Source organism: Octopus bimaculoides, chromosome 7, assembly GCF_001194135.2.
Source record: "Octopus bimaculoides isolate UCB-OBI-ISO-001 chromosome 7, ASM119413v2, whole genome shotgun sequence".
In the NCBI taxonomy this organism is placed as follows: Eukaryota; Metazoa; Mollusca; class Cephalopoda; order Octopoda; family Octopodidae; genus Octopus; species Octopus bimaculoides.
Window position 1 is genome coordinate 19,139,726 of NC_068987.1, and position 13,027 is coordinate 19,152,752.

The 13,027-nt window shown below is 35.6% G+C and overlaps 1 protein-coding gene across 7 annotated transcripts in view; it reads right to left on the minus strand.

Annotated features, from left to right (window-relative positions):
* Positions 1-13,027, minus strand: part of LOC106881367 (la-related protein 1) — a 63,872-nt gene that overhangs the window by 19,540 nt on the left and 31,305 nt on the right. For 6 of the 7 annotated variants that reach the window (XM_014931726.2, XM_014931725.2, XM_014931728.2 and 3 more), the window contains exons 3-10: positions 7,192-7,241; positions 5,458-5,553; positions 4,838-4,997; positions 4,074-4,232; positions 3,378-3,512; positions 2,365-2,482; positions 1,546-1,690; positions 464-635 (exon numbers count right to left, since the gene is read on the minus strand). In XM_014931726.2, the coding sequence (XP_014787212.1) occupies positions 464-635; positions 1,546-1,690; positions 2,365-2,482; positions 3,378-3,512; positions 4,074-4,232; positions 4,838-4,997; positions 5,458-5,553; positions 7,192-7,241 (1,035 nt within the window). The remainder of the gene's footprint in view (positions 1-463; positions 636-1,545; positions 1,691-2,364; positions 2,483-3,377; positions 3,513-4,073; positions 4,233-4,837; positions 4,998-5,457; positions 5,554-7,191; positions 7,242-13,027) is intronic. The other variant, XM_014931727.2, reaches the window with a different exon arrangement.

Genomic DNA, 13,027 nt, shown 5'->3' on the forward strand with positions numbered 1-13,027 from the left:
GTGACTCTTGCCATGTCCATAAACAAATCTCAGGGTCAAACACTGTCTGTAGCTGGTCTTCTCTTGGAAGAGCCCTGCTTCTCACATGGACAACTGTATGTTGGCTGCTCAAGAGTGGGCAGCAAAAAAAACCTATTTCTATATGCTCCACAAGGGAAAACAAGGAACATTGTTTACAACGAGGTGTTATAATCACAACAGCAAGAAAGTATGTACATATATATATACGTGTGTGTATATACATCTCTATATATAAAGATGATGCGTAGTCTAGACGGCGTTTTTAGATTTCATTATTCTCTTTAACCCGGGCAACGCCGGGTATTTCTGCTAGTCTTTAATAAAATGAGAGTAAGAAATGAATAGGAGAAGGAGAGAGATTCTGGTAGGTTTGAACTCAGAGAAAGCACAAAAGCAGCTGCAAAGCAGCCTGAAAGAATTTTTTTAAAGAAAATCAACATACTGCGTTCAGGGAATGCATAAGTTTGGCCTGGAATAAATTCTGGAACATCTGGGTGAAGGTTACTTTTGGGAGGCAAAACTGGTGCCGAGACAGGCCATTTTGACGGACCTTCTTTAGGTCGAACAGCATTCAAATCTACAGAGTATTCAACTGAATCACTGTCTTGAAGTGCCTGTAGTAAGGAAAAGATGACGGAATTAAAAATTATTTATATAAATAACTGAAGAAATAATAACAGCAACTCTCAAAAGCAATGCAACTGTTTGCAGTTCTGAGCATATGTTGCAATGCGAGAGCAAATTATTAATCTCACAAATAACTGTTGTGGGGAAACAGAAGAAACTTGCCAGAGAAATATCCTTCCTAAATTCAGTCCAATCTTACATTGGGGGGAAATAACGGCCAAAAAAACCTACATTAGGAAAGAAAAGCTCCCACTGGGCAAAATTATACAACTTTCAATCAAAGAAATAATTTGAATTTATAAATAATTTTTTTTAAATGTCTTAATTTTCATCCCTCCGCCCCATTTTATTTACCTGTAAGGTAAATGACAAATTCTACATAATGAAATTAGTGATTTATTTATGTGTGTGCATATTTATGCATACAAGTAGTGTGCACTGATTTATTTGCATTTTGTAGTTTTTGTCAAAGGTTTTGGTAAATTCCAATATTTTATGGTATTTTACCTTTTGGGGCTCACTTGCTTTAAAGTGACTCCTCAAAGACAGTGGAAACCCAATAATGAGCACAATATTTCTGTACTACATATCTGTTATATATCCTAGCTGACTATTGGCTAATATTTCTTTGTAAGGTAATATTTAAACAAAATTAAATTTTACATCCCACCAAATTTACTTCTGAGTTGTAGCTGAAGCTGATGGATAGTTTTTGACTTGGAGCCGGCAATTAACTTTTTTTAAATCCACAATGGAGTTGATTAATTACTGGCCTAAAATACTAAACTCCAGGCCTTTATCAAAATGTCACATTGATATTATCAGAATCAGAACTAATCGGATCTAAACTTTCCACCTTCACTGAATTATCAGACAGGAAGCAAATTCGAAACATACCTCAATAATAACATCCATAACTTTAGTGGCGTTGGCAATTCGCCGGAACGTTGAGATGAGCGTTAAAGGAATCCATCCGTCCTGATCCATGTTCTGCCGTAGGAAATAATCCCGGTTCAAGTTATCTTCTGACAAATAGTACTCTCTGAAAATAAAAAAGATGCAAAATAGAAATACAAAGATATATATATATATATCATCATTTAACATCAGTCTTCCAGATAGATACACACATGCTTGTATCATGGTAATTCCAAAATTATAACTCTGACAAAAATCTGACTAAAACGTCTATTTCATTTCATGGCATAACAGCACACACAATTCAGTATCCTTTTCCAGACTAATACTTGCTTGTGCAGACAGTCAATAATTATAATCAGTTACTAACACCTATTTTAAAGGTTATGAATTCTTCAGTCAATATTATAATATAAACAGTGTAACACAAAACACTTGGTTGAATCTTCGGTCAATATTCCATTATAATTAATGTAACACAGATTCCAAGTCGAAAGCAATGGATTGGGGAGAAAATATTAATCCTTTAACATTCAAATTATTCTGTTAAATGTAAAGCTTATGTATTCACACTATTTTAAATTAATCAGAATTATTTCATGGGTTTGAGATTTCAATGATGTGGTTGTTTATTTTTAAAATGACACTGTAAGGTAGCTATGAAAGACCATATCTGTCTAGTTTTAAGAGAAAACAGGTAGAATAATATTTGGCCCAGATATGGCTGGTTTAAACAATAAAGGGTTAAATAATAATTTAGAAGTAAAGTAGATGAAAAAGGAAATGGAAAGAACTTACATTTGACTTTTGATGAATTCTTTCACTTGTGCGTTGTCATAAGACTGAATGCCATAGTACATGGTCCCATTGAAATAGGCTGTTGGATCATATTGGTAAGGATCATGCAGAGAAAACCCTAGTGAAAGGGTTAAAGGGAGAAACATTAGAGTAATGACTATATAATAAAAAAATAAGAGCTAAAATCAAGGAAACATAGAGCCAATAATAGTAGCTCAATGTCAATGATTCCCAACCTTTTATCATTATGACCCAGTTTAATTAATCAACAATTGTCCACGACACCACCTTTCTTAAAAATATCCCAATTAAATACAATTAATGTGATTATTTGGGAGAATGTGTATTTTTTTAAAAAAAATTTTAAGTAAATATGCCTTTGAATGTATTTACGAACATTTGATGTTTTATAAAATGTTTCACAAGTACAAAATTTTATCATCACAACCCTTACATTGACTCAACCCAAATGTTTGGGAACAGCTGCTCTACATGGTCACACAACCTGTATAAACTAGCAGCTAAGTCACCCTTAAATCTACCCTCCCAGCGTATAAAATAGCACATTGCATAACATGGTCTTGGGTTTTGGAAAACATGATGGCCATAGCTTGAATACTTTTGATAATAGGTCTGCTTGACCAGGGCTAACCTGCAAATAAACAACAGCATGGTGTCTATGCTTAGTTCCATGCAAAGTTGAATGAAAGACAATTCAGTCAACATTGTGATCTCTCGGTCAATAGATCTCCTAGTTCTTGTTCAATGATAGATTAAAATCAAATCAACAGAGGACAGGAAACGTTTAGGAAATGGAAAAATTAAAGCCTGAAGGTAATAAAACATTTCATGAGAGGCACAGAAATGTGTGAATTCACCTATAAACTAGGTAAATAATGGAACGAGATAGGTGACAGTATGGATTCTCTGTGGTATTAAAAGATGCATGATTTAATAAACACACTCACACATACATACATGCATGCACACATACATAGATGAAGAACACAAACCCCTTCCACGTCCTCGTCCACTTCCGCCAGCACCACGACCACGGCCCCTTCCTCGACGTCCGCCACGGTAAGATCTTTGCATTTCTTTTGGGCTGAGTGGTGCCATACCGTCTCTCCAGTTGCCAGACTCTGGGACTGAAAAAAGTATAAAACATTAATAATAATAATAATAAAGAATGCTCCTCTCCCCTGAATATGTCAATAAAATATTTGTAATATCAAATTTCCTTAATATGCTCTAAAAATTAATCAGTGGAGATTGTGACAAGCATGCAAGCACTTCAAGCTGTTAACAATGAAGGATGCCATGACACAGTTGGCTGGCATGCTAGAAATAGCAGTTATAGTCTTAGTAAAAAAAAAAAAAATTACAGGTACATTCTCCAGAAGAAAAGCAGTATGGTCACAACTGAAACAGAGGGTCTATTCAACTAGAGATGACCGGAAGCTAAATGTGAGAACCTAAGTTGCATTGACTGTAAATCAAGACTGTCTTGTGGAAGTATATCTTTCTAAAGACACTACCAACTGCATTACACCAACAAATAGCTTCCTTTTACAATAACTAAGTCCAGTTTCTGAAAAGGTACTTATTTTACAGGCTCTAAATTGAAACACTGAACCAGATACCTACTGAATTTTTAAATCATTCAGATAATAAAAATAAAGAAATATGTAAGTATATCAAATGCTTACCTTTGGAGCCAGGTTCTGTTTTTTTCAACTTATCTCCCATCGGTCTACGAGGAATTGATGCAGTTGATGCACCTCCTCTGCGGCCTTGGCTACGACTGCGTCTGTTACCGTGAACTTTGGGTGGCTCTATTTCCAGTGGAACCCATTTCTGTCGGCATCCTGCATAAAAATATTTTTGTTAAAACAGAATGATGGAATAAAGCTTGTAGTAAGCTAACTTCAGAACCTTATAGACACAAGAGTTACCAACTCATCTTTTAGGAACTTTGTTCTTACATCAGTCTTTCATTTGGCCCTAGTCTAACTCCTATATATACGAAAGGATGCAGAAAAGTTCCTAGCTTTTGTAGTATCACAAAAGCCTGGCTGGAGGTCCAGCCTTCAGAGTTCGTTTACAGAGCTTACAAAAACTGAAGGACCACTGCAATAAGTGTGTCAATCTGAGAGGGGAATATGTTGAAAAACACAATTAACTGATCCTCCCATTTGTTTCTTTTACCCAAAACCAGGAACTTTTCACCAACTCCTTGTGTATGTGTTTGAGTGTATACACACACACAAACACTGCTGTACTTTTTCATTCATTTATTAGAGATAAAATTATCCAATTCCTTTTCCTCTTTTTTCCTTGATTAAAAATTCATTGTTGAAAAGCTGGGCAAACAAAAAATGGCGTTAGGTGGAACAACTTGAAATAGAAATTTGGAATTATCATGAAGTAAATTACCTATATTGGGACTTTCAGTTAAAACAGTTGTACAAACCTTTCTTTTTAGCGCCCTTATTTGCATCTTCTGCAACTGCACCATTCTCCTTATTCTCTTTGGCACTGTCATCTCCTCCAGAGTCATTCTGGCCATTTGATGATGGTACAGGAGAGTGTGTGTTGTTAGAGGATCGTGCTGATTTTTTTGTAACTTGAAGCTGTAAAACATTTAAGAAAATGCTATCTTATCTGAACACAGTAAACTATATGTGTCACAATGTATGGATTCAAGTAATCTGGTAGTACTCAAATAAAAAAGCTCCTTAATGCATCATTCTATAAAACATAGAATATATAGCATGATACAAAAGAAAACGATAACGAATATATAAAGTCATAAATGATGTAGCTTAAATTCTGCATTATTTTGAAGGATTTTTTACATTTTGCAATAATGCAGGCATGTAAATTATTTATTTATTATCAAATATAATAATTTAATGAATCTGATGGTGAAGCAATTATGACAAATTCAGACTAAAATGGTGGAAAGAAGTACAAGGCTGGGAAAGGTTTACACTCAAAAGATAGGGGATGAGATTTTGAACCAAGAGATTAAAAAAAAGAAAAGCATTGAAGAGGAGAAAGAAAAGAAAAACAACAAAAAACCCAACTTACATCAGTTACTTCACTTAAAGCAGGCCAATTGTCATCATGAAAGCCATTAGAACCATCCATATCTGTAGTCGCTGCCAGTGTTGGTGTGAGGCGAGACTGGAAATAAATAAATAAATCTTACTAAGTAATGGAATTAAAGAGAAATGTAAAAGGGGTAGAGCATTTTGGTTATTCAGTAGAAATTCAGTCAATCATTTCTCTTAACCCTGTTTCCCATTGAGCTATTTTAAATAAGATAACTCTTTAAATATTGTTTTATTTATCAACATGATGGTTATATTCAAGGTTTCTTTTGTTATTTTTTCATCACAAACACCCCTAACCCTGACAATAAGAGAACAAGATCTACCTTCAGTTCGATGCTTAAGAAGACAGTACATTGGCTTTTAGTAATCAGTCCAGCAATTTAGCCTTCCACCAAAGCTTTGTAAGAAGGTAAAAGAAAATCTCCAAAATATACATATCTATTAATAAGGGTGGTGCTCCAGCACGGCCATAGTCAGGTGATTGAAACCTGTACAAACATACATCAGTGGATGAACAAAATATTCCGCAGCATTTGGCTGCAGGCCAAGTTCAAATCCTATCCAAGTTGACTTTTTTTTTATTAATTCCCCCTTCCTAGGTCATTAAAATAACACCAATCTACAAGAAATGAGATTGATTAAACCTCTTTTGACCTTGAAGGTGGTGGGCCAGCATTACCACAATTATCCTTTTTGAAAAAAATGTAATGAGATGTTGTGATACTACCAGCAGAATCAGCTAAATTAAAGTGATTTCAATCAAGCTTTCAGACCAGACAATAGATTGTATTATGAATAGTTGCAGGCATTAGCTAAGATGTTAAGAAGTTTGCACCCCAGCATGTTTTCAGGTTTAGTCCCATTGCCTAGGTTGGCCAAAGACTTTTGAGGTGACTTGGTAGATGGAAGCTGCGACAAGCCCACAGTATACATATATCATAAGTGATTTTGTGAATGTGCACATATGTTTACATTTGTACACTTCTAAAAAATTGCTGAGTTGCAAATCAGTAGCATTGCTGTGTAAAATAAGAGCTCCATTACATGAAAAATAAGTAGTGGTTAGCGACAGAAAAGGCATCCAGTTGTAAAGCAATGCCTCAATAAGATGGTCTAACACACGCTAGCTTGGAAAAATGAATATAAAAAAGCAAACACACTAATCACTACCAACGTAACCCACCACATAACAAATATGCAAAAAAAAAACAGAACCAAACAAACACAAGCCAATGAGAGAGTCTCTGCATGGTTGCATCATCCATTGTCATCATTTAACACCCATTTTTCAATGCTGCATGGTTCAGACAGAATTTTGTTGAGGCAGATTTTCTATAATTGGATGCCTTTCCTGTTGCCAATCTCCACCTATTACAAAGCAAGGTGATATTTCACCATGAACAAATATGCTTTCCATGGAAGACTGGAAACTAACATCACTTGCACAATGTCGATGCTCATTCTTCTACCATGATGAGGGTAGATACACACACCTATAGGACAAATGGGCAACAAGTCCGTTGCAGTTAACACTTGGATGCTGTTAATATACATTTTCAGCTGAGCGAACTGAAACAAAGTGAAATGATGTGCCCTGTACAGAGATGGTGCATTGTCTAGTCCTAAAAGTTTTGGATCATCGAGGTTCAGCCTGCAATAGATAGCCAGTTAACAGTAGTTTTACACTGAAGTAAAGTAACCCACTTACCTTGGGCACATCTACTTTCTTATCTTGTGTAATTTTAATAACTTTTGTTTCTAAAAAAGGAAAAAGAAAAAAACAATTTAGTAAATTTTTAACAACAAAACATCTTCACAAACATAACATTTTTTTTTTAGGCATGGAAAAACATTAACAACAGCATTGTAATCTGTGATCCAGTAGATCCAGTTAAGACAAGGTCCATGTATGACCAGCTGATTAAATACATCCATAAAAACATGAAAAGCACAGTTACAGTGTTAAAGGCAGCACATCAGAGATGCCATCAACACTTGCAGGTATATTCTATGGAGAGGTAGTGACTGGAAGAAGAGTAACAGGCTGACCCATCTCCATTATAAAGATTTCTACAAGAGAGGCACAAAGATTTTTGACATGAACACGAATTGCTGAAAGGCTGTTGCAGCTAACAACATGAAGTAGAAACACGTTCCACCAACACCTCAAGTTAGGGTAACAGAAACTGACAGACATTGCAGTAAGCAAAGAAGGCTCACAGAAGGCTACAACATAGGTACACCTGAAACCATATACAAATAACCATGGTCAGCCCTGCCTAAGGGGGCCTAAATAAGGCAACAAACAAGGTATCACCTGCACAGTAATCAAACATGTTAGAAATAGCTAAATATCCCCAAGACTACAGCCTACTGTCCTAACACTGCTCTAAAAAAATATAAAAAGAGGAAGGTAAATGTAGTCTCAAATATACTGTGGCTGAATGAAAATATAAGATCACAACTGTTTAATTAGAACTGACCTGGGACTATAACACAAAACACACACCATATTGAAGACTATATAAAATATTTGTGCAAAATGGCTAGGAACATGGTATTTTTTAATGAAACAAAAACACGAAGGATTTCAAAATGTATATAAAAACTCACATGCTAACAGCTGATGAAATACAAATTAAAACTATGCCTATCACAAAAGTATATGATACAAAGGAAAATAAAAGTGGACTAAATACAAAAACAGCTGATGGCTTCCCACTATCGATGTTTCTATCAGCATACTAAGAAAATACATGAAAAAAGAAAGTCTATCAGCAGGGCACCTGTTATATATTTATATCCTAAGAGTATATACAAGAGCAAGTATGATTGAGTGGTCTAAAAGATTGCTTCACAACCATATGGTTTCAAGTTTAATTCTACGTGACACCTTGGGTGTCTTCTTTGCAAGTTGGCCAATGCATTGTTAGTGGTATTCAGTAAATAAAAAACTAAAAGGAAATCTGTTACACAGAAACACATACAGAAAGAGAAGGGAGGATAGATATGTATGTATGTGTGAAACAATGAAACCAGTGACATTTATGTCCAATAGTTTGTACATGTAAAAACCAGTAGAAAAAATACCTTACAGGGAAGGGGAAATGCTAATATCAAAACAAAGGGACATCCAGCCATGGAGTACTGCTTCAAGAAGTAATCTCATCTAACCCATGCCAGCATGGAAAAGCAGAGTGCCACAACCAAAAGTCCTTGTTGTTAAAATACCAAAACACACACTATGGCTGCAATGGCTCTACTGTATAAGGAACATAATGCTGGATTACCGATGAAGTAGTCAGACCAGCTGCCATATACTTTGCTCTGGGTAAGGTACTGAAATTTTATGTTATCTCAGATCATTCAGCTGTTTTGTATAAGGGGAGAATTCTTCTTGAGTTACATAGCCTAACTGAAACCTAATATTGATCAAATTCCTTTGGATCTTTGAGATTCAAGAAAGAGTTAACTAGCAAGGGGGATGTTACAAGAAAGAGGAGTATATTATGCATACATGCAATGCATAAGCATGATGCATATATTGGCGATATGAGGTAACCCAGGCAGAGCAAAATGTGAGGATATAATATTTCAGGATTCTGATCATGAAGAATTGTATGGATGGAAAAATATGCATTACAATAGACACACAGTGTTGAAAAGTAAGAAAACAAAAACCAAAAAACATTAAAACAATGATTATGGAAGTGCCACTGAGACATAGCTAGTGTTATGAATACAGCATACAATTTTTCTTTAATATCCAAACACCACCAAAACAACTGTTTCGACAGAACTACTTTAGTTTGATCATTTTAACACACCAATAAAGCAATCTGCAGGCAGAAAATATAAATCAAACAAATATGACATGTAAAACAAGTTCCTGTTTACACAGATATTTTTACATGCATGTATTTTTATTAGGACCAACTCGACCAACAACTACCTTCATTCTAAAATGAAATCAATTCTACATTACTGATATTTATTAGCGGCACAGCTATAGCTGTGTAGTAAGAAATTGCTTCTTTGCATGGGTTTTTGGTTTTGGCACCTTGGGCGAGTGTCTCTTACTATAGCTCCCTGCTGACCAAAGCCTTGTGAATGAATTTGGTAGATGGAAACCAAGATGCCCATTGCACATGTGTGTGTGTGTTACTGCTCCATGTGATAGTTGCAAAGAAATGACACTATGGTGCAAGCAGCGTTCTTTGCTTACCTTCTGTAAAAACCTGTCAGGTTGGTGGGGCTGGGGAATATTACCTTGCTTGGAAACAGGTTCAGAGCTGGCAACCAGAAAAATCCATCTGACCCATGCCAGCAAGGATAAGTGAACGTTAAAAGATGCTGCTGCTGCTGATGATGGTGACAGATCAGAATTGATAAATATACTAGTAATAAACTAAGGCCAACTCAGCCACTCTCCACATGCAAAACTATTTTCTGCCTAGTCATAAATCAATTATTGCTATGAATTGACGCAATGATGTAATGATTAAGACAACACCTGGCACTAAGTTTCATACATGTTTGTGTTTAGCTGCAAGAGATTTTGTTTTGACCTTGGGCAAGATGTTTTATTTATATATATATATATATATATATATATATATAAGACACGTAGGAATATAAGGTCTTTGAGACTGGTGAGTGGGGGTGAGGGAGGAATGTACTCTCAAACCATAGACTTGGCTTGAATGCTTAGAAGCTTACGAAATGGTGGGCTTTGCCAAAGCCAACCAAGGTGCTTGGTGGTGGTGTTAAACAAGGCAACCTATTACCCAAGTAAGTCATGGGGTAGAATTTTAACCCAGAACAAATACCACAAGGTACTCAACCTGACATTCTCACAGTTCTGTCAATTCACTACCCCAGATTAATGTACTTTTTTTTTTTTTTTTTTTTTCAATTCTGAAAGGACGAAAGGCAAAGTTGACCCTAGAGGGATTTGAACTCTGAGCACATACGGTCAGAACAAATACCACAAAGATTTCTATCCAGCACACTTAATGACTGTCTATTCACCAAGTATTATCTCCAATAGTACACCTGCAAATTAGGGGAAAATGCTAAACTGACAGTACTGTCCTATGCCCTTTAAGCTTTTAGTTTAAATAACATCAAAATAAGTACCACCAATGGTAATAAATTACATCAACTGAACCCTTCCATTACAAATACTGACCTGGTCAAAAGAAGCCATGATTACTAAGGGATCAACTTTGCCTTTATAAGGGTTAATAATTGATAAAATAAATATGAATCAAGTAAATCCATCTTAAATCGATCAATATCTTTCCAACGGCCCTGGTTAAATTTTCGCCTGTCTTCAATACCTTCCCCCAGGGGTACAAGTGCCATAACTACTTTCTCACTCCATTAATGGGATAGCCTACAGACACAAATTTAAGTAGTTCTACTACTACTACTACTACCACTACCACCACCCGTAGATGAGCAAATACGTTTACAATTCACTCATCTTAATGCCCTTGGGAAAGGCATGAATGTTACACCTTCCTGGACCCTTTTTAAGAAACTGTTACAGAAATACTAATTTAAATATTTCCCAGATACAACTGCCAGTAGTTTTAGGCTACCATATGGCTTAGTTTATGAACAACAACAAAAATGCAGTGTCAGCATACAATCACAACAGTCCTAGTATGTTCCTATACTGCTATATACATATGTACACAAGGAGAGATTGGCTATTTCTAGCACATAAAAAATAACAAAGCCTCTTAAATATATAAAGTAAATGCTATGCTATTCTCACCTATTTATTACGTTTTTTTAAATACTGGGAAACACCTAATTTGCGTGCGTGCGTGTGTGTGTGTGTGTGTCTCAAATGTGTTATAATAGCCTAGGCAAGGTATGGATAACTAAAAACACAAGCAGCCAAACAGCCAACATGAACAGCAGCTATTACTGATAGCAGTAGAGTGTGTGTGTGTGTGTGCGTGCGTGCGTGCGTGTGTGAAAAATAATGATCAAACAGCTGCCACAAATAGCTTGCAGGTTCCTGTAGGGATATACAAGTAAGGTGTGTGTACATGTGCATAGATGTGAAGATTGAATATGTGTAATTGCTATTGAAATTTAACACTTAGTAAGATTTGATTAAACAGGGCATATATTCATTCATACAATATAAACATGTCATTTTGTATTTAAGGACCAGCATTATCTAATGTACCTTGTGAAGCATGATTTGGGGAAGATTTGAATGTTGTTTTGAACAACCACACAGAGGATCTGCTACTGCTTCACAGAATAGGTTATCAGTCCAGCCGCATGATATCTGTGAGATGCCCCCACTTTATTATTAGAACCAATTTAAAATAACTGATGCTTGTTATTACTTCCTTCTTTTCCATGTCAGCACGAGTCAGATGGAATTCATTGAGGTAGATGTCCTTTGTGCAGCAAACCATCACCTGCTTCCAAGCATGGTAATATTTCCCCACTGCCAGACATGCTTTCATAGAAGATTGAAAGTGAAGGACATGCTCATATGATAGCCATGCTAATTCACAACTATCATGCAATGTCAAAACAAAGAGATACTAATACACACAACATGTTGCTTTCAGCTCCCATACACTCACAAGGCTTTGGTCAGCTCAGGGCTATAGATAATAAAGTGGGATAGAACCTGAAACCATGTGGCTGGGAAGCAAATTTTTCAACCACACAGATATGCTAGTAGCAGTGATAGTAGTTGTACTTGACCCTTTTGATACCAACCTGCATGAGACCACTCATAGTTCTATGCTACAGGCATCCTCTTTGAAAACCATCTCAACTGAAACCTTATCAGAACTTCCATGTTAACTTGTTTTCCCAATACCAGTTTAATAATGACAAAATTATTTCATTAAGGTCTTTATTATTTTCAAAACTGATTGAAACAAAGGCGGTGCATTTCAATAGAAATATGGTAACAAAAGAGTTAATATTTTATATCACATTTCGTGAACAACAGCATTCTTAATTAGGTTTTCCAATTAGTCAATCATTAGTTTACTGCAGTTCTTATGGAAAGTGACAAAGGATTGTCAGTGTGCCTTGGGAATATATACCATGCTATTTTTATATTATCCTGGTCTTTACATGTTTCGCATATCAACATTGACATATACATATATATATACACATATATGCAGAAATCACAATGTAAGTATATCTGAAAGGGTAGTCTTACACTGTTGTACCGTTGAATTACAAATAATGCTCATCTGTTATGTTCGGGTTAAAATTTCATCAACATCAAAAATATATGGCCGTTATGCATAGAATATAATTTCCAAATTTCATAAAGATCCGTTCAGTACTTTTGACGTAGTTTTGGATAAGAAAACAAATGACTAATGTGTGTGTTTGTGTGCATGTGTACGTGTGTGATGGGTGTATATATGTATAGATATCTGTATGCATGTATATATATGTATATATGTGTACATATTACATGTACATCTATATATATACATCTACACATATGTATACATATACATCTCTCTCTCTCTCTCTCT